General features: G+C 29.2%; 1 protein-coding gene across 1 annotated transcript; it reads left to right on the top strand.

Moving 5' to 3' along the window:
- Positions 1–635: 635 nt before the first annotated feature.
- LOC129964269 (uncharacterized) lies at positions 636–5,555 on the top strand. The gene is made up of 2 exons (XM_056079019.1): positions 636–771; positions 4,967–5,555. The coding sequence occupies exons 1-2, from the start codon at positions 763–765 to the stop codon at positions 5,348–5,350; spliced, it is 393 nt and encodes a 130-aa protein (XP_055934994.1). The 5' UTR covers positions 636–762; the 3' UTR covers positions 5,351–5,555.
- Positions 5,556–23,951: the final 18,396 nt, after the last annotated feature.

Here is a 23,951-nt window from a genome sequence, read left to right as displayed (position 1 = left end):
AATGTTTTTTTTTCTCAAATTTTTTCCATTAAAACTATTTAGTTATAATAAAAATATTAGTTACAATATAAATAATTTTCAAGCTTAAAAAATAATTTAATAAAATCATAATGAGTCGTTAATTAATTTAATAAAAATAAAATTCTAGATTATTTTAAATGAAAGTGTGTGATAAAATTCCATATGTCAATTTTTTTTTTTTTAGTTTGAGAGTATTTCACCCTTTCAAACTATTCTTAGAAGATACCTTATCAACACTTCCAACTTGCTTGGGGCCTTACAGAGGAAAGTTGTTTGCAAACACACCAATTACTTCCAATGAAGAAATTACTTTTCCAAGGAAATGATCTTGAAAGAATATTTCCTGCTAACAATCGAACAGTTCGAATATCTGGTTTAATATGCTTCTGATTGCCCTTCAAAACAAAAACAAGAGCAGTGTATCAATCTCAAAATAACCATCTTTTCTTTTTGAGGTCACAGTTCGAAAGCAAGAGACAACCTTGAAACCCAATCGCGTTTGTCGCAGGTGTGACGATGAATCTCCTGAGGTATCGGTGAAGGCAAACCTTTTGCTAGGAAATGTCATTGAACCATTTCCGGGAAGGATGGGCGTCAATTTTCGTCGATTGAAGGACCCCTCTGAGATCCTTACTCCCAAAATGAAACTTGTTTGGAAAAATTATCCCTTTAAGATTTGTATAAATACGTCTCGCACAGTTGGGAAGTTTAAGTTGAACTGTAGTCAAGTCTAGTAATAAGATGTATAAGGTAAGCAGTGCATTTTACTTTCCAATTACTTTCAGGAATCATTTGGATAAATATATTATAGGTAGAATTAACTAGTATCTAGTAATATTTATTTATATTTAAAAAGTTAGATTTCCCGAGAAATGTGGGATAGTTTGTTAATGCTTTTAGTGTAACCTTTGGTGTCTGGAATTCTTTTTTCTTTCGAATCCTCTGAAAAGGTTTTATTATCAGAAGAAAAAAAATCCTCTTTCACTTGATTCAATTCTGTATTTAAAAGCATTAGTTAGTATATTGAACTTTTTCATACTGATAGTAAACTCTCAGAGAAATTTATGTAAGTTATTGAGCGTCTTTCTATTTTATTCCTTAACGTAAAATTTTAATTGAGCCTATTTGTACTTTTGACTGAAAAATTAATCTAATTAAAAAAAACAAAGAATGGATAATATAGGGCAAAATATAACATCACGATAATATTTTAGGTTTGATTCACCTAATTTTATTTTTATATTTAAATTTTCCTCTCATTTATACTGTAGCGATAACTTGAATACTAAAAATGAATATATTTAAGTTTTACTTAAAAATTAAATTACCGAGGTGTTATGTGTTAATCCAATAGTTAAAATGATAAAAACATTAGAGACGAAAGAAAAAAGTATTGTTGTTAAATAAGCTTTAAAATATTTTTAAATATTCATTAAAATAAGAGAAAAAATAAAAGAAAAAAAATTAGATATACTTTGGAATTTTTTTAAACTTCAAAACGGTATTCAAATGTGAAATCATGTACTAGAAAAACATTATGAAATCATGTGCTAGAAAATTATTAAGGAAAAACATTAATATTTTGATTAAAAATCAAATAAATCTATATTTATGAAACGCTACCGTACATGGCACAGATATCTCTTTTATTACTTATTGTCAAATGGCAACAATCAAATATAAATAAACCGCCAATTATGTTTACTTCTATTTGATTGAACATTTTTACAATTGCATTCAATGTAAAGCTTGGTGTAGTTGATTGTCTCCAAATTATTTTGCAAATAATTGAACTAGTTGATTGTCTCCAAATTATTTTGCAAATAATTGAACTAGTTGATTGTCTCCAAATTATTTTGCAAATAATTGAACTAGTTGATTGTCTCCAAATTATTTTGCAAATAATTGAACTAGTTGATTGTCTGCAAATTATTTTGCAAATAATTGAACTAGTTGATTGTCTGCAAATTATTTTGCAAATAATTGAACTAGTTGATTGTCTGCAAATTATTTTGCAAATAATTGAACTAGTTGATTGTCTGCAAATTATTTTGCAAATAATTGAACTAGTTGATTGTCTGCAAATTATTTTGCAAATAATTGAACTAGTTGATTGTCTGCAAATTATTTTGCAAATAATTGAACTAGTTGATTGTCTCCAAATTATTTTGCAAATAATTGAACTAGTTGATTGTCTGCAAATTATTTTGCAAATAATTGAACTAGTTGATTGTCTGCAAATTATTTTGCAAATAATTGAACTAGTTGATTGTCTGCAAATTATTTTTCAAATGATTGATATAGATTATTGGACATTAATCTATTCTATCTACGTTTACACTCTGTTATGAAAATTCATAAAATTTCATAACATAAGTACAAAAAAAAATCTTGATTCAAAAGTATATTTTAATAGCTTATATATAATATGAATTTTCTTTTATGCGTATAATTTTATTCATGCAATAATGACCCAACTTAAGATTCGTCAGAGTTGCATTTTTTGGCGATTTTTATTTACATATAATGTTTATAATTTCTTTGCTGTAACTCTAAATACCATTTGTACTAGATATACATTCATTTGTCACCAAACAATTACAAAAAATCCCACTCCAAATCGATTTTTCTTAATTATTATTCGCTGATCCCATGATATTTATACACAAAATCCAGCCTCTTTTACTATAATATGAAGCACACAACTCTTATGAGTGAAAATAAAAATCTGAGTACTCTTGACTTTTACAGGTGGTGGTCAAGAATCACAAGTTCTCGACACGTTTTTATCGGAGAATATGCGAATTTGCATTATTTATTACTTCTTGACAACATGCGCTTCCCTTTATTCTATATCTTAACAATAGTCATGACATTGATCGTAAGATATTCATGCGAAGAATTTAAAATTTGCCATTCATTAAAAATAATATGTGAGACTACAAAAAACATTATTGGATTAAAACAGCTACATTTTCTTCTAGTTACGTCTGCATCAATACCCAGTTTATATATTTTCAGATTTTATATACAGACTTGTTTCTCTAAAATATAACATCAAGGATAGAGTAAAAATATGCTTTATTGATTTGTTTTTGAATTAAATTCAAAGGAGGTGTCTTTTTAAATTACTTCAGTTAATTTTGAAAACAAACAAAAAGTATTTCTAGAAACTTCAAAAAGTATTTGCTCGTTTGATACTGTACACTGTCAAGAAATAAAAATAAAATCTTAGTTTGCTTTTAAGAAGGCAAGTTTGCTAAATGTTTTGTCTTTTTTTAATTTTCAATGAAGAGGGAGTGCTGTAAAAATATGCGAAAAGAGAAAATTTTTGGTAGATAAAAATTTACTTTTCTGCAATTTGAACTTTCAGACTTTAAAATTGTTCATGAAAGTATTTTGAGAGAAAGGAAAAATTTTATTTGGAAGCGTACAGTTTTGCTATGATTTTCATTTCTGCTAAAAATTTTTTCCCCTTTGGGCTTTTAGAGAATAAATATTTGTACCAAATATTTCTAAAGTTTGTCTTACTAAATATGCTATGTAAGTTTGAAATTATAAAAAATTACACCTTTAAAAGGTGAGAAATCAAAAACCTTTAAAGATTTGGAAAAATGGGAAAGATTCTGTACGATTTTTTCCTATAATATCTTGTTTTAAATGATCCTTCCACTTAAAAGCGCAAATTTATTTAAAGAATAGCTCATTTTAAAGATTCCAAAACCTATTCTTGTAGCCATAGTGATATTTTTCATTAATGAACTATTTCATTAGAATTAGTTTATCATTTATTTAATTTATTTCGTTAGAATTTATGATATTGAAAGAAATGCCTACCATATTATATGACTTACCTTCGTAGATAAAAAAAATGAAGCACAAGTGCTTTGTTGTCAGAATTAGTGTATAAAAATTCAATAATCCTTAAAAAATATACCATAAATATATACTATTCAATATATCATAAGTAAGAGAAATTTTTTATAATTTATGAAGTCTAATTTTTTTTTTCGCCAGTGTTTTTCTACATGTTTTGAGATGTAATTAAAAGATTTAATTATTCTTAAATTTTGTATGTTACAAATTTTTGTAATATTTAAGGATTATTAAAAAACAAAGTAATTCAGTCCTTAGAAAACATTGCTATAAAATTATTTTCGATCTAGTATTTTTATTTTTTATTTTAGTATATGTGCAACTTTTTACAAATGAATTAAAATATTTATCAAAAAGATAGTTAAAATAAACCAATTATTTTAAGTCTAAAAATTCTTAATTTTTCCTAATCTTAATATGGTGAAATTTTTTTACGAATGTTGTATTTGCTGATTAAATACAAAGAATAATTCAATTCTAAAAAGAAAGATTAGTATAAACAAACTTTTCCCTACTAAAAAATTTGATTTACCCTTTATAATAAGTCTGAAAATTTAGAATGAACTCATTCATTTTCTTTTAATAATTTATCCTGTTATCGCATGTGTGAAGATTTGTAAAAAATGGTTTATGTGATATTTAAGTAAGAATAATCCAATTTTTTAAATGATCGATTAGAATAATCTCATTCTTTATCTTTTAATAATTTCAATATACCATAAATAAAATATTTTTAGAAATCCGTATTTGATGATTAACTAAAACGAATAATTCAATTCTTAAAGGAAACGGTGTGTATAAATTTATTCGTTACCTTTTAAAATTTTTAATTTACCCTAATTACAATAGGCTTGAAAACTTTTTATAAATGTCGTATTTGAGGATTGTTTCGAAAAGAGGATTCAATTGTAACAAAAGATTAAAATAAGCCTGAATTTTTATTGAAATCTAAGTTATGGGAAATCGAATCGAAAAATTTCTTTAAAAATTCTCTTTTCTTAGTTATGATAATAATTCATTAAAAAAATCTTTACAATCCATTTATACCAAATTTGTCTTCTTTTTATAGCTCCAGATTGTCTTTGTTCTTGCCTGCTTCTACGCAGTGAGCCAGAGTGCTCCCATAAGCAGCGAAGAAGGAAAAGCCCTTATTCAAGAGCAAGCCCAACACAACTACAATCAACACCAGGAAACTTTGCAGAATCGAGACTACAGTTTTTCTTCCCTCGTCAATCCCAAGTACGATGCCAACGGTTTCACCTTCGATAACAAAGACAAAAGCCATCGGGATCGTGGATATGGATTCGAAAAGGCATACGCTTATTCACGAGAAACGGCATTTTTTGATTTCGACGACGACAAAGGCATCTTGAATGCCCGAGACTTGGTGGAGAAGCTTGGAAAAGAAGAAAAGAACAAAGCACACGATCTTTTGAAGGATGTGCCAAAGTAAATGACTGTCACTGTCACAGAAAGTGAATCGAACCACTAGTCCGAAACATCGAAGCTTAATAAGGGCTTAGGCTTTATTTGTCTGGCTTGCTTTCACCCAGCTTTATTGTGCCAGCCGTTGCATTTTGTGAGTAAGGATTGTTTACAACATGCAGTTCACTAAAAGAAAAACAATCTAAAAATGATATTATATTGTAATATTATATTAAGAAAAATCTATAATTATATTGAGAAAAAGTCCATTATTTTGAAACCTGTTAAAACATTTAATAGATTTCAAAACAATGAATAAAACAAATAAAAAATAATTAAGAAATAAAAAAAATATGAAAAAAATAATAAATAATTAAAAAATAATAAATTTATAATTAAAAAATAATAAATTTAAAAAATATGTTTGCTTTTGCTTTTCATAAGAGGGTTAATCAAATATTTTTCACGATCATGTTATTCTGTTGCAAGTATTTATACCATAATATGCTTTAAATAAATTTTGAAAAATTTTAAATTAATGGAAAAATTGTATAGATATAAAGCTCGTATAACTGTAAAGATAATAATTTAATATTTAAGTGGTATAAAATTTTCATTTGTTATTGTGGAAAACTATTAAAATTTTATTTAATTAATTAAAACCTTTTAAATAATTAAAAATTTATGTGTTTCAAAAACAACGCAATTTATCAGCATTTCTTTAAACTTAATATCAGCTGAATTTCAATAGTTTTAACTGAAAATTTAAAAATTATTGAAAATTTTGAACTTATTTTCATCGAAAATTGTATGATTCTTAATTATGAAATTCTCTGACATTGTATCTTCAAGTTGTATTGTGGTATTTCTCGTGATTTGTTATTATTTAAATTTTGTACATAAAAATGCATACTGTTCATTTTCTTATGATCTCATCCTACATTGTCCATAATAAAAGTTTTGAGACTGTCCATTTTGTGTCAATTTTCCTTATTTAGCAATCATGGAATAGAGATAATTGATTAATTATCTCTAATGAATTGAAGGGATTCCTTAATTATCTCTAATGAATTGGAGGGATTCCTTAATTATCTCTAATGAATTGGAGAGATTCCTTATTTATCTCTAATTAATTGACCTTTATTTAATTAATTGGAGGGATTCCTTATTTATCTCTAATTAATTGGCCTTTATCTCTAATTAATTGGAGGGATTCCTCATTTATCTCTAATTAATTGGAGGGATTCCTCATTTATCTCTAATTAATTGGTGAGATTCCTCAATTATCTTAAATATTGAATTTGGAAAGGATTACAATTACGAATGTTAAATTATTTTAAGTATCCAAAAATGTATTCGAAAAAAGTGATTATCTAAAGAAGAAACTTTTTGTAATCTTGTTTATTTTTATTGCTTCCCACTACAAAAAGCAGTTTTACTACCTCTCCATATCAAAGTAACTTTCCAACCATATATTTCTAAAATATGTTCAATAAAATTTTAGACTAAATTTATTTAAAAGAAACTAGTTGAATTATGTAAAAATATTTACCTCTTATATAAAAATGTCTTTATCGTTACATCTCAAAGAAAAAAGGAAGCAAGATTTTCTAACATCTAAGGAGATACCAAAAATGGAATCGTCAGAATAAAAAGAAAGCAAATCGTTATAAAAAGAAATAATCACAATTCATTATTTTTTTCTTCAAAAATTTCTTTTTTACAAACGAAAAATCTCATTTTTACTGATAGATAAACATACAATCAGACGTTACTATTTTGTTTTTTAACTCTCAGGACGGTCTCAAATATGCACATTGTCAAAAATCTCGAAGTCAAATTTTTCTCCATTACGAAAATTTCTGTTTATCTATTTTCGAGAAAGATAATCAGATGAAAATTTTTCTATAAAAATCGTAAAAATTTATTTTATTAGTCTGTGATGTGATACCAAAAGTTGTAACTTTATTCCTCTGTTATCAATTCATTTGAAATATATCCATTAACGATAAAAAAAATTCCATTTTACCTCTTGATTTTTACGAAACAAGGTCAAACTAAAATACATTTTATTCCTTTATACATATGTGTTTTCATTCATTGATTCATCCTCAAAAGTTCGATCATCTTTTGGCGCTGTTATCATAAAAAAGTTTATTTCATCAATATTAAAAAAATGTCAATCACTGAAAATTGCTATAAATAAACTTTAAGATGATCCAATACAATTTTAGTAAAGCTGAAATGAAAATAAGAAATTTAAATCCATTAGATTTACTAGAATGGCAAATGAACGGTGAGAAAGTGAATGTGTGAAAAATTAAAATCCATTAGATTTACTAGAATGACACAAAGAATGGTATGCAAAATGTTATCGGGCAATAATCCAATCAAATTAAATAAGAAAGATATACTCTTAAATGAAGCATAGTTAATTATTATTGCATATCTTTAATTAACATATTTTGTTTTCTGTGTTTAAATTCAAAACTCCGTAATTATATTTTCATTCATTTTTTTTGATCGGCTAGAAATTTCAAATTTTGTACATTTGTGTATACTACACTCATGTCCATAAAGTAAGGATAATTCAGAGTCACGCGAAAATCGAACTCTAAAATATATGTATCACCCGTAAAATGACTACACACATCTTCAAAAATCATATGCAAATTGCAGGAAGCCACCAGATGACACCGATAGTATGTCACAATGAAGAGAGTGTAAGAGAGTGATGTATAAGGAATACAGACAAAGAAGTAAAATTGTTCGCAAACGCCTTTTAAGCCTTTCAGTACAATAACCGCATAATAACACAAAGGACACATTTGGATGATTTTTTACGTGGTAGAATTATTGGCCGTCTGGAATGTGGGCGTATACAGTTGGAAGTATTCGAGGAACTTGGAATCGTCCAGACTGTCATCTCCAGTTTTGACAATGATGCCAAGATGATGGTAATATGAGCAGTCATTACAGCACAGGTCGCCCCCGAGTTACAACGAAGAATGAGGACCAGTATTTGGCAGTTACTGCCAAAAGAAGCAGACGGAACACAGCATCAGACCTGTCTCGTCAGCTCTCTTCAGCCACTGGTACAACAGTTTCAAGGCAGATCGTGTACAGACGCTTAGGGCAGATTGGTCTATATGCTCGTAGGCTTGTCAGATGTGTTCCACTTACTGCAACTCACTGTCGCAGTTAGCCTGGAGTAGAGAGCATGCATTGTGGACACCGCAATGGTTGGCTTGTGTGATATTTTTCGACGAGTCCAGGTTTAGCTTGCAGTCTGATTCTCGCCGGACTTTCATATGGAAAGCGCCAGGTACCCGTTACCATCAAGAGAACATCATTGAACGAAACCCTCACGGTGGTACAAGATTGCTCGTTTGAGGAAGAAGTATTCTGGGTTCTAGAACTGACCCGCATGTTGGAACCATGACAGGCCAAATCTATCGGGACGTCATTCTGAAACAACATGTACGTTTGTTTCGGGATGCAATGGGCGCAGAATTCGTGTTTATGGATGTCAACGCCCGTTCTCACCGTGCATACATCGTAAACGAATGCCTTCGATCGGAGGGTATCACCCGTATGGACTGGCCAGCATTCTCACCGGACTTAAATGCAGTAGATCATGTGTGGGACATGCTTGGCTGACGAGTTGCAGAGCGTCAACCACCTCCTACATGTCTACCGGAACTTCAGAGAGCATTGCTTGATGAGTGGTGTAATATTCCCTAAGATCAGATCGATAATTTGATACTCAGCATGCCTAAGCGTTGTACTGACTGTATTGCATCGTCTGGGAGACATACTAAGTATTAACCATCATATCAACCATGTAATATTAGTTTTTGTAAATAGTTTTTTTTTTTTTTTTTTTTGTAATTTGCTGCAGGGAGCAAAAACTTGCAATTTTTATTAATGATATCAAACATTTAGCATCCTTTTTGCTCTTCACCTTTTGTTTAGTAAATAGACTTTATAAATAAGTCACATTTGTTTTGCTTCTGACTCTTTCTTTTCCTGAACCTGCATTATCCTTAATTTATAGATATGAATGTAGATGAAAATGCATTATTATTATAATTTTTTAATACAATTATCAGTTAATAAAATTTAATTTAATTTTCAGTCCGTATGAGTGTATTATTAATAATGATTTTGAGAGAATATTGATTTTAAGAAATTAAGCAGTATTGAAAAAATTAAACAGAATATTTAAACAGAAGCCTTTTCTTTACTAGTTTTTTTCCAAATTTATTTATAGCAACAATTTTTTCATGGTAACCAATTTTGATAAACTAATGAGATGCGCAGCCAGCTCTGAAAAGTTTTTGTATTCTCGATGACAATACAATATTGTAAAAAGTTCAAAATTTAAATATCACTTAAAAATGAACTAAATTAAATTTCAATTTTGTGACAATAGTATCTCTTGGTAATGATTTTTTTAAAAAAAATGATAAATGTGAGATAATGATAAAAATGGTTAAAATGAGATTTGATAAAAATAAGATGATAAAAATGAGATTTTAAATAATTTAAAAAAAAATCAACTGTTTAATTGACTAATAAAAAGTTAAAAAATTCTTTAAATAAATCCATCATTCGCTTTTATTAAACTTCATTTCTTTTATGCTCGTTTATTTGTTTGTAATCGAATTTCCAATCAATTCCCGATGTTCTACAGTGCTGAAATTTTGTATCCTTAAACATTTTTATGCATATGAAATACTTTAGATTTTACAGAATTTAATTATTGTCTAACTGATTCATTGAATTTCAGTTTCATTTTACTATTCCTTAATGGTAAGCTGTATTAGAAAACCAAATTTAAGGCACCATAAAACATATAATAGGAAATTAAAGATTTAAAACTAAACTATACCAACTAAGCAAGACAAAAGGAAATAAAACCCTTAATAACAACAAGTTTTCAAAAGAAAACCCCACTTTATTAAATATATTTTTAGAAGTATTTGTAGTGACTTCATTTCAACACAATTGCTCTCTTTTCTTTCCTTTTCACGGAAACGACATGCTCTTTCCAAGTGAATCATTTTGGGTGGGATAGGTCGCAAAAATAACGAGGTGAATCAATTAGAGTCCCCATTGTACAACTCATTTTTCCAACAAGTGTCATATAGACAGGCATTGTTTTCTCTTCAAATCCGATACGCGGCTCTTTTGCTCTCATTTCCCACCATTAGGAAAATTGCTTCGAAAAAGCTGCCTCCAAGGATGGATTTTGCTGTCTAATAGTTTCCGTTCTTGAAAGGCATCTACTGGTTTAGAAAATTTGGATCATTTGTTGGCGGAAGTTTTCTACTTTGCAGGCAGTTGGCGACAGAAAGGATGCCAATCTCTTGAGGGAATAAGTGATTTGAAAAACTGCTGTGGTATTTTTAGCTTATTGAAGTAAATGAAATCTAGTGTTATATAATTTAAATAAATAGGAAGACTAAAGAATCAATCCTCCCACCACAACTACAGGTCCGATTTTGCCAGTTTTTATTTCATATTAAAGTTTATAAACCCACAATATATTATCAGTGGTTACGGTCCTTCCGTTTCCTGAAAGAAATAGCAAAATTTTCACTGTAGATTTCATATGGAAGGAAAAAAACCCAGAATTTTCCAGCCCTAATTATTGCCCCGATTTCGCAAATTTTTATCGAATTGGAAGTGTTTATAACATCTGACTAAGTTTCCTTCGTTCACTACCCCGGAGAATCAGTTCATCTCTAAGTTCTAGATCTTTAATTAGCCGAAGGAGGAGTACAGATAGTAATAAGCAGACACATTAAAATATGGCAAATTAATAATAGATTAAGAATTATGAACTTTGCCATGAATTAATGCTGTGTTAAATTTAGAATGCTTAAAATTCAACAGAATCAGACGAATTTTTAACTGCACAGAAATATAATAAATACAACAAATATAATAATACAATATATTACAAATATTTGCAAATAATAATGAAATCCTGCAAAATATAAATGAATTTTACAAGAATTTTGACAACGTGGAGTGTATAAATTAGAATTATTAAATATTATAATTAAAAAATATCTAAACTAGTTATCAATGATCGTCGCCTCCCCTTCTCCCCTCGTTATTTTCCCGTTTTGAAAAAGAAAAGATTTAACAAAATAAATCCTTGAAAAGCTCGTAGCTTCAACCGTTAATTTTGTTCGCTTATTAATTTAGTAACTTCGTAGCATAACTATCCAATTAGAAATAATCCCTGAGAATAGCTGGTCACCAAAGGCAGCTATGTTCTCAAATATTATGGAAGTAGTTAATATAAAATTTTATAATTTTAGATATCCATCAGTCATGACTATAAATGAGTCATTCTCCTTCGCTTGCTTAAGCATCCTGGATCATTTGAATTAGTTTTACTGAATCTATATTTGAATTGAGATGGAGTCAAGAATCAACATCCACGGCCCAACACATCCTACAGGAAGGGGTTACATCCTGCAATGGAGTGGAGCAGTAACTGCTCCTCAATTCAAAATCGAGCAGTATTGCAAAAGATATATCTCGATGGCTGAAATATATTATCTGTCTGGGTGAGTTCTTTTCGATTTTCTCGAATAGTTACACATTTTGATAACTTATGTGTTTAAATTGATATAGGAAAGGTAGTAGAGTATAAGCATTTAGGATATCTTCCTATCGCACTGTTATTTCAAAATTTAAAGTTTTCATGTCAGAATTAATTTAGAATGCATATTGTGTTTTGGAGTTACCGAATATACGTAGAAACACGTAGTATCTCCGGTTGATAGATATATGGTTATCAACCGGATACATAATTTTGTAAAATAACATATAATTTTATATACATAATTTTAGAGAAATATCATATATTAAAAATTACATCTAGCTCCTTGCGATTATTAGTTATCGCCTTCACATATGGATTCATGTATAAATAGATTGGTAGACAATCGTTCTTTCAAAAGACTTAGTCCAAAATTTAACGCAAACCTAGAATTCTAGAATCTTTTATTACTTGTACAGAATAATAATACAGTAGACTCCCGATTATCCACGGGCGGGTTATCCGCGCCTGCCGCACAAAGTTTTTTTTTTTTGACTGATTTTTTTCAAAAAGGTGCAGTTTTAGTTATGCTTTTGTAATTACATAATACATTACTGTATTAAAACAGTACATATGTATTAATTTTTCTGTGTATTCTTGATGCCTCTCGTAAATACAAAGCACTTTTCTGTTTTCATTAACAAAATGCATTTTAGGTTAGTTTTGAGTGATATACTGAAATATTAAGTGTTAGTTAAACATTTCCTGCTGTTTATTTTACGTTTTATTGTACATAAGACGATTTTTCAAAGTTGGAATGACTGTTTTCTTTTTTGCTATACCCGTTTTTTGGCTTTTTTCGGATTATCCACGATTTTTGTTATCCGCGGCTGTCGCGCCACCCAATTCCGCGGATAATCGGGAGTGTACTGTAACTGTACTCATTGCGCATCGAGTGCAATTAAACTAGGAGAAAACTTGGAAGAAATGATCTTCAAAGAGCTGATTTCGGATAAAATCATTTCTAACTGTAGTAACCTATGGTTTCTCCACCAATCCATTCTAACTCTGTTCTTAGAAATGGAAATGGATTCTTGAACCGATTATTCCCAATTAAACACCCTCTTTTTTCATTATTGTATTGTGTATAGTTGTTGCGTTGTTATACTACGCACTACTACTACAATGCAAACTGTTTTTCTTAATAGTCTACACATATCCATTTAACTGACAGGGAATCCTAGTGATTCCAAATTCGCGGATATTCTGCAGCGAAAAGAAAAGTAAAGTTAGAAATGGACCAATAAATTTTTAACTACAAAGAAAATCACAAATTGATACTCTCCTCATTTTCCTCACTAGCATGTACATCACTCAAATGTTTTCTTTAAGTTTTCACAAAAAAAATCTCTCTGACATTACAGTAGAAAATTAACATATTTTACAATTTTTTTCGCCGGCGTCCTGACATAGGGGTAGCGCGTCTTCCCCGTGATCTGGGCGTCCTGGGTTCGAGTCCCGGTTCGGACATGCTTGTTCTTCATCTGTTCTATCTGTGAGATGCGTGAATGTGCCCCCTGTAAAAAGGGATTGTGCAAGCGAATGTGATGCGTGAGTAGCTAAGACGTATTCTTGGCTTTGTTGGCGCTACTTAAACAAGAGACGCTCTCTTAGCTTAAAATCACTGACTTCGTCAGTGAGCTAGTCTACGGCAAGTGCCGTTATAAACAACAACAAGTTTTTTCTTTATTAATAAAAAAAGGAATACTAATTTACATGAGTTTATGAAATTAATTTATCGATACATTTAGTTTTCTAATTTAAGAAAATTGAAAAAAAATATTAAAAACTGCTTATTTAATTTAGATGAAATGTAAAAAATTAAAATCATACATTGCATTTAAGAATTGTTTTTGATAAATTTATTTTTTAATTATTTTTATTTTCTTGTTACAAAGAGAGCGTTGAAAACTTCAAAAAATTCGACCTGTAGATTTTGATGAGCCTGCATGTTTCAATGACCCTCTCGAGTTTGAAAGGAAAAAAAAAAGAAGAAAATCGTCTGCGAACAGTTCATTTAACGTAATTATGCGGGTATCGTAAATTTTAACCCTTCGACACATAGTTATAAGTATTTATATCATTTACATTTTTTTTTCTTATTCTCATCGACATTAAATAGCTCATATCTAATAATTAAACATCCAATATTTTAAAATTGAAATAAATGACTATTTAACTAATAAATTTTAACTTTTTTTATCTCTTTTACTTTCCTGTGCACAAAGTATTACAAAAATCGTCAAAAATTTAAAATTCGAGATTTGAAGAATCTTCAGGATTCAGACCAACTTAAGTCAGAATAAACACATTTTTGGAATTATGTTTCTCTGTATGTGAATGCGATGCGATAAGTCAAAAAAATGTATTGAGTTATACTGAGGAAATTTGGTATATAGCCATTATTCCAAACTTGGAGATTTTTGTTGAATTTTGAACGAAAATTATTCAGAGTATGCATGTGTCTGCGCGACTGCCTGAATACAAGTTAATACAGTAACTGAAAAAAAATGATTAACATTTGGTACCCAAATTTCGTATTTAAAGTGTCAAATTTGGAAGTAAATCCATCAAGGAGTTGACCATATTTACAAGCATGTAAATAAAGTAACTCAAAAAACGAATGGCTTGAATCTGTGTAATTTAGTTTGTGATTTTGTGACTATAATTTTAGTTCTATAGCCAATACTGATGCACAGATTTAATATCAAAAGTGTTTAAGAAAAATATCAAATTTGGGACCAATTTAATATTTGCCTATCGACAAGTACTTTTACTTATATTTAAACGTGATTATTCGAAAACAACAATGATTTAGATAAATGAAATTTTTGAAACAACCTTAACATTTAACATGCTGATGTTATATAAAATATTTTGAACTAAAACCGCCAATGATTTGACCGTGATAGGCTTGTGAATTCTCATGCATGTAAAATCCATAACTTAAAATGTAACAACTCAGATAAACGAAATTTGGTTTATCATCTTCTAATAACCACCGGGGAGCACCTCGAAATGAGGATGAGATGCTTCCGGCATTGTGATTGGATCTCGCTACCCTGGAGGGCACACAAATAGGTGGGGGATCTGATTCCCCCCATCGATGACGGGACGTACTTCCTTCGGGGAGGGTTGTACCATGGCCGGTGATGGGCCTTAGGACACAACCACAGTTCCCGCCAGTGCTGCTGTTACGGCGGTCCGGTCATTCAGTCAGAGAGTCAGACTTATCATCTTCTAATTACAATTGTATTTATGTGCGGAATTTTACTTTCATTCTATTTTTCATTTCGACCGAAATGAAAATTTTAATTTCATTTCGATCGAACTAAAATGTATATTTGTTTCCCTCCCCCTATATTACGAAATACAGAACATTTATTTGTTGAAGTCCAAGACTAAAACCTGAGCACTTGGTTATTCACAACTTTGTCCAATGTCCAACATTTTATGCGAGGAAATCAATCTCACTACTTTACCCTTCTAATTGATTTTGAGTAGACTAATATTTAATTAAAAAATTCACAATATGTTTTTACTACTGATATATAGGTATTTTAACTAATATAAAAATCATTTACATATTTTAGAAAAATTTCAGGGCTGTAAATTTAATGCTTAAAATGTTAAGATTTCTTTTTAAATAAATCGATCTAATAGCCTATTTCCTGGGTTGATATCTATGACAGTTTAGTTTAGTTTAGTTTAGTTATATTAACGTCCCGTTTGAAGCAACACTAGGGCTATTTTGGGACGGACCTCGTAATTTTGAACCGCGGTCAGATGACGAGGACGACACCTGAGCTGGCACCCCCCTCTCCACACCGCACCACACCAGCGGGAGGACGTTTGGTCATGACAGATTTATCGTGCAACAGACCCCCTTACACGACGGTTCTTCGGTGGAATCGGGTCTCGAACCTGAAACCCTCCGGTTCCGAACCCGAGACCTTACCACCAGGCCACCGCGGCCTGATATCTATGACAGAAACACTCTTTGAAAAACTTTTAGAGTATTTTGTTTTACATTTCTCTTTTATTGTTCTCTAGAATCCAACAATCGTGGTAGGTTTGCTCTTTTCAACAGACCCAAAGACGCAATAGTCTTTATGTGAAATGTCAGGGGACTTTGCAGAACTACGTTGAAGGTACGTAAACAATACTTACAGAAATCGTCATTTTTTTCAAGAAAAGCAGAGGTACATTTCGACGTACGATTTAGTTTTGCAACAGTTTTACTCTTTTAAAGTCACTGGGATAAGAAATGAAATTTCTTCTGTAAAATTCGGATGTAAATCTTTTTCCTGATATTGCGTCGAGTTGATTTTAAAATTTTTCCCACTCTTCTTGTTTTTAATACCCCATAGTAGGAGAACTTTAATATAATTACAAAAGCTGAAATTTATTTTTAATAGACATAACAAAGTTTGCATATTTTTATTCTGTTCATTTTGATCATTAATGTACCTATTTTTATTCCAGCCATTTAAATAAAGTTTTGCTTTATGAAGAGTCACATGATATTTCCTGTGAAATAGTTTTAATATAGAACTCTATAAATTGTTCTGCGTTGTGTTACATCCCTAGTGAATGTTAGTGAGCATTATGTTTTTTAGCTATTTTAAATAGTAAATTTCAGTTTATTATTTTATTAATATTTATTATTATTATTATTTATAATTTATCTATATTTATATTAATTTATATGAATTTCGATATATTTATTTATGTATATTTATTATTAAATATTTTTTATTATGAAATATTATTTATAATAATTGAAATTATTAGGCTTATAAAATTAATTATTGCATTTATTATTAATAATTATTTATATTTATTTTAATTGACATAATAAATTTATATTTAATTAATATTTATTTTTATTTTAGTAATATTTGGTTTATTAATTTATTGTTTTATTTGATTTATAATTACATTTAAAGATGCATTTAAAAACTTTGCAAGCGGAGGTTTTCCTGTTACCAGTGATTTCCTGTTAGAAAAATTTGAAAAAGTAACACCTTTTTCTAGTACACGTTCGGACTCGTCTTTCCATGCAGAATTAATGATTGATAGTTTTTCTTTTTCTGATCTTTCTTTCTTTCACTCAGAAAGTTTAATGTCATGAATTCCACAGTTTTTTTTTAATTATGGAATATATTTCTTTGGAAAGTGAAAAAACATGTCCTTCACAGCTTGTTTACATGCTGAAAGAAAAATAAATTTAAAAGTAACTTTTAATTTCAAAAAACAAGCTGTTACAAAAATTTTAATTCCAAAAAGCTTATGAAAAAATATTATTCATTGAAATCTATCAAAAGACTTGTAAATACTCTCTGTATATATTAATTATTTAAATTCTAAATTGGTTCTCTAACTCATTTTTTTCTGTATTCATTTTGCATTTAAGCCTTAACACAAGACAGAAATGAAAAATAAAATGACTATATGCAGTCGATTTCAACTATTAATATTATTAAAAATAGCATAAAATCTTCTTTTTTTTTGTTTACAAAGGAAAGAGGGAAAATGTTTATTTTGATGATGGCTTAACTATTAAAAAATATAACCTATCTTAGTTTATATAGAATGTTTTATAAATATATTATTCTTTTTTTTAATCTTTATCTGTTATAGGTTATTAATATTTCAATATAGAAAAACAAACTATTTATTTATTCTATTACATCTGTCGAAAAATAAAACGACATTTTTTAAAAGGAGAATACATTCATTTAGGTTTTTTTTAAAAAATTCTTGAAATTCACTATGATAATATTTTTTTATTCGAATTATATTGTTCGTATCATTCTTTCTATCTAGAATGAGAGAATTATCTAAAATAAAATGATAAAAATTTTGATCAGCTCTATTTTTATTGCTTTATTTATATTTTTGGTCATTTATTATTTTTGAAAAAATAACTCGCTATTTAAGGATATTTTTTAATTTACTATTTGAAGGAGGATTACGATATTTTTTAAGGCAAGAATTATTGATATCTTTAAGAAATTTTAGAAAAAGAAAATTCTGGAGATTAGCTGCAATAATATTTCTTCTAGAAACTTTGTTCCTCGGAGATATGTTTTGCTCTAAATCAAAGCTTCTTAAAATATGAATATTGATTCCAAATATCACTGCATAAAATAATACATTTATCCCAGACATTTCAAGAATTTTCTTTCAGATTCTTCAACATTCTTTACTAAAAATTACAGAAAAAGTTTCATTCATATTTAAGTATCATAAAAACTGTTTCCAATTATCATAATTTTTCTTTCAGATACTGCTTACTTTTTAACATTTATGCTAGAAGAGAAAGTGAGATAATTCAACCGGTGAGAGTGGTCTTCACGAAATGTTTTTACATACTCTCTATTGAAGATGTCTTCTCGTCTGCTACAACATGCATAAAATTCTGTATCTCGGAAAAGCCCATGAATGATTAATTTTCACAAATGGCAGCTGTGGGTTTCTTTGTGTATTAAAGAAAACCCCTGCGCTTACGTTTTATCAGCATGACATTTCCCGACAATCGATTTTTAGAGTGATTTTAGAGTGCGATCTTTGGCGATCATTTTTGGAGATTAATCACTGTCACAAGTAATAGATAATCGAGCATGTCTTTTCAGCTCCTTATTTTTCTGATTAATGATACCAAAGTTTGACACATAACTACAAATGTAGTCAAAAGATCACATACCAATTTCATTCATTAAAGTTGAGTTTTGTATTGAGTTTTTGTATTTTCGTATTTACATACATGAAAATGTATAGACTGATAGTATTTTGACAGACATTTGTTATTTTGATAGATATGGTTCTATAACTAATAAGAATATGCTAAAATTGTGAATGGAATTTTAATTGTCTGAGTTATTTCACTTCAATTGAATACAAAAGTGCAAAACCTACAGAAGGTGAAAACACTGAAATATTTCGTTTAGAATTTGATTAGAATATACATAATAGATGTCAAACAAGTGTAACACATTTTATCTATTTAACTTTTTACATTTTATACTTATAAAGTTCACTTCTCCTAATAGCCAGTCAGGTTATATTCCAACAAATCTTTTATTCTCATCGCTATAAGTATGGGTCTGACATTCTAGTTTATACTGATGGCTCAAAATCAGACGGACATGTTGACAGTGGAGTAGTAATTGGATCTGATATCCACAGTTGTCATCTGGAGAACCCTTGTTCAGTATTTACTGCTGAGCTCACAACTATCCTCTGTGCTCTTCAGAAAATATTACTTTCTACTCACGACAAATTTTGCGTTTATAGCGACAGCATGAGTTCATTGCAAACGCTCTCCAGTTTTCACTGTCAGATACACCCAGTTGTTCATGAAATATTCATCCTTTTGCGCATATCCAGACTCAGGGTTTTTCCATTCTGTTTTGTTGGGTTCCCAGCCATTTTGGGATTTTTGGCGATGAACTGGCAGACAAAGCTACTAGAGATGCCTCCTTAATTTTGCAGCCCCCTCTTGCTTATTGTGATATCAAGAGGTCCTTTGCTAATTTCATACATAGATTATGGCAGGAAACATGGGATCAAAAAGTCAATAACAAGCTGGTTGTTGTTTAACCAGCAATTGGTTTGTGGCCGGCTCTGCCTTTGCGAACACATGATGTGAAGTTGACTCGTCTGCGTGTGGAACACACGCGTTTTACGCACAAATATTTACTATTCGGAGAAAGGGTACCTAAATGTCTTATTTGCAATACTGTTTTTAGTGTCAATCATATTTTGATTGAGTGTCCAAATTTTAATACTCAGCGTATTCATTTTTTTTTTAAACTTCATCACTAACAATGTCAGACTTAGTGGGAGAAAATCCCCATGGAATCTTTTTCATTTTTTTAAGAGCCGTTGGCTTTTACAGATATATCTAGGTTTTACCATTTTATCTAATAACATTTAAAAACTTTTTATAGTGTGAAATTTAAACTTTTAATGTAATTCTTTTTTAAAATCTTTTGATACAATTATTTTAACGTTATTTCTATTCCACGATCGTCAATATTCTAACCATACGACTGGCGCAGTTTAGCCAAGGTTGGCTCTTACTCCACTAAAATTCACAACTAACCGGCCAGGCAGACTTTCTATGAATAGATCTCTTTCAAGTTTTAAAATAAACATTTACCGATTTTGGATAAATACTATATAATGAATTTCGTCCGTCTACTTCAAGGCATTTTTTTATTTATCATGTTCACAGACAGATAAACATACTTAAATCAAAATAAAAAGTTTCGAACTCATAGGGGTCAGAAACTTGGAAATACGTCAAAATTTCGACTTCGAATTTTTGTGGTGATTACAATACTTACTTTTTATATAATTTGTATAAGATATATGTATATAAAATCTTATCCAAATGAAATTCGATACGATATCCTGTCACTAACATTGTGACAGAACCAACTGCTGAACAAAATTGGCCCGAAATGCGCTATATGGTATCAGTCATTTGCAAAACTGAGGGTGAAAATGTCTTGTTTTGTTTTTGTTTTATTATTTATTTTTATTAATGTTATTATTATTATTTTACTCACTGAGAATGATATGTGACTATATTACATCTTTCCAACTCTTTGCAATTTTCTAGATTATACAGGAAAATCACATAATCGAGAAAAAGCATCAGATAATAATGGATCAGATCATAACTCACCAATGCCTTCTTTAATATAAAAAATCTTAACAACTTCTCAGTATATCTTTGAAATATGGTACTGCAATCAGAATATAGAGCAATGTCGTGGGAATATTGTAGAATATCTTGTGCTAATATGGACAACAAACTTTCATATTTAAATGTAAGTTTGAAGTCATTTTTTTAAAAATAATAATGGATCAGATCATAATTCATCAATGCCATCTTTAATATAAAAAATCTTAACAACTTCTCAGTATATCTTTGAAATATTGCACTGCAATCAGAATATAGAGCAATGTCGTGGGAATATTATAAAATATCTTGTGCTAATATGGACAACAAACTTTCATATTTAAATGTAAGTTTGAAGTCATTTTTTTAAAATAATAATGAATCAGATAATAACTCATCAATGCCATCTTTAATATAAAAAAATCTTGACAATTTTACAGTATATCTTTGAAATATTGCACTGCAATCAGAATATAGAGCAATGTCGTGGGAATATTATAAAATATCTTGTGCTAATATGGACAACAAACTTTCATATTTAAATGTAAGTTTGAAGTCATTTTTTTAAAATAATAATGGATCAGATAATAACTCATCAATGCCATCTTTAATATAAAAAAATCTTGACAATTTCACAGTATATCTTTGAAATATTGTACTGCAATCAGAATATAGAGCAATGTCGTGGGAATATTATAAAATATCTTGTGCTAATATGGACAACAAACTTTCATATTTAAATGTAAGTTTGAAGTCATTTTTTAAAAATAATAATGGATCAGATAATAACTCATCAATGCCATCTTTAATATAAAAAAATCTTAACAACTTCTCAGTATATCTTTGAAATATTGCACTGCAATCAGAATATAGAGCAATGTCGTGGGAATATTATAAAATATCTTGTGCTAATATGGACAACAAACTTTCATATTTAAATGTAAGTTTGAAGTCATTTTTTTAAAATAATAATGAATCAGATAATAACTCATCAATGCCATCTTTAATATAAAAAAATCTTGACAATTTTACAGTATATCTTTGAAATATTGCACTGCAATCAGAATATAGAGCAATGTCGTGGGAATATTATAAAATATCTTGTGCTAATATGGACAACAAACTTTCATATTTAAATGTAAGTTTGAAGTCATTTTTTAAAAATAATAATGGATCAGATAATAACTCATCAATGCCATCTTTAATATAAAAAAATCTTGACAATTTCACAGTATATCTTTGAAATATTGTACTGCAATCAGAATATAGAGCAATGTCGTGGGAATATTATAAAATATCTTGTGCTAATATGGACAACAAACTTTCATATTTAAATGTAAGTTTGAAGTCATTTTTTAAAAATAATAATGGATCAGATAATAACTCATCAATGCCATCTTTAATATAAAAAAATCTTGACAATTTCACAGTATATCTTTGAAATATTGTACTGCAATCAGAATATAGAGCAATGTCGTGGGAATATTATAAAATATCTTGTGCTAATATGGACAACAAACTTTCATATTTAAATGTAAGTTTGAAGTCATTTTTTAAAAATAATAATGGATCAGATAATAACTCATCAATGCCATCTTTAATATAAAAAAATCTTGACAATTTCACAGTATATCTTTGAAATATTGTACTGCAATCAGAATATAGAGCAATGTCGTGGGAATATTGTAGAATATCTTGCGCTAATATGGATTTAACAAACTTTGATATTTAAATGTAAGTTTGAAATCATTTTTTCCAATTGTTTCCTTTGATATGTTTTTGATAAGTATGGAATGAATTTTCTTTGATTTAGTTAGATAATTAATTTGACTGTTATCATTGAATTAATTCAAACAACTGAAGTCATTTTCGCATTTGGAATATCTGATTAACACTGAAGTAATTTATATTTAAAACGAAGAAAAAAATTTTTAAGGTTTCAGAATTATATTCTTTTTAGATGATTATGAAAATTTTCATAGGAGTATGATTGTGCAAAAAATGCAAAATATGTTCACAGGACAAATACTGAGAAAATTTGAAAAAGAAAAAAAATCATTGATATCAATTTTTTATTGAATATTTTCCCTTTACATTTATTGAATTTTAAGAATATTTAGTAAAATTTTTTTTAAAAAAATATTTTTTACTGATTAAACCATTGTAGTTTAATGGTAAGTGTTTGGAATTAGAATTCACCATTTCATTAAATGTTAGTCATCCATGCGGACCTGGTGTGCTCTAAAACTCCCTAAACGTTTTCCCGTTTGTGTAGTGCGGAATTTTTGACGGGGCTCCATTTCAAGTATCACTTTCGCCAACTGACTGGGATTCAGAATTGCGAGATCCATTGTGAAATAACCTTCTGGTGAAACTATTTAAACGGGACATAATTTAACTTTTGAGTTCTATTATATTTACTGGGTTTGCATTAATGCTAAATATACATTTTTGAGTACATGTTATTGCAGTTGTATAAACAAGAGAAAAATTTAAAAGTATTATAAAAATAAACTAATGAAGCCTAAAATCTCATACCTCAATGCTTCGCACTAGAAGTTAGAATGATACTTAAATATTTTTCTCTTAAATTATTATATTTAGATTTATGTTAAATTTTATAAATTGAAAAATTATAAACGAAATTTCAATGGAGGTAATTATTTTAATATATTTTAGGGCATATATTAACCCTTAACTGGGGACGTGTGGTCTGTGAGACCGCTAACGATGGGTTTTCTGTCACCCCTATTCTATTTTTATCTCAATTGAATGGATTGACCCTGTAGCTTCCTGTTTTGTGACCTTCAATACACGTGCACTTTTTAAACCGATTTATGCAGATGCTTTTTAAAATAATTCAGTTATTTCTTCGAGCGCGGTCTCTAAGACCGCATCTCCCTGTTAGTGTCCCAGTGATAAAAAGGCTTAGCAGATGGTGCTAAAACTTGGGCCCCGAAATATCATCCAGTTTACTGATCCTATAATGAAGCAGTGCTCCAGACACTTTTATATGAAACAGAAAGTGAGTTTAGTGATAAGGATAACTGTACAGAAGAGTTTTTCGATGAAAGTTCGCATTTAACTGATTTTTATATGCATGTTCAAACATAATTAATTTTTCTAGTGATAATGTATTTTGAAAAATTTATAAAAGATATTAATATACCAAGAGATATATATATACAGAATTTATAGGTTGATTCTTATACTAGTTCTTAACCTGTATGTTTAAAATGCCCTAGAAGCCCGTGCTATGAAAGTCGCACAAGCCGATAAAGAAAAAAGAGCCAATTTTACCCATTGTCATTT

The sequence above is a fragment of the Argiope bruennichi genome, chromosome 3 (assembly GCF_947563725.1).
Source record: "Argiope bruennichi chromosome 3, qqArgBrue1.1, whole genome shotgun sequence".
In the NCBI taxonomy this organism is placed as follows: domain Eukaryota; kingdom Metazoa; phylum Arthropoda; class Arachnida; order Araneae; family Araneidae; genus Argiope; species Argiope bruennichi.
Note: the sequence above shows the minus strand (reverse complement) of the source record. Positions and strands in the feature narration are given on the sequence as shown.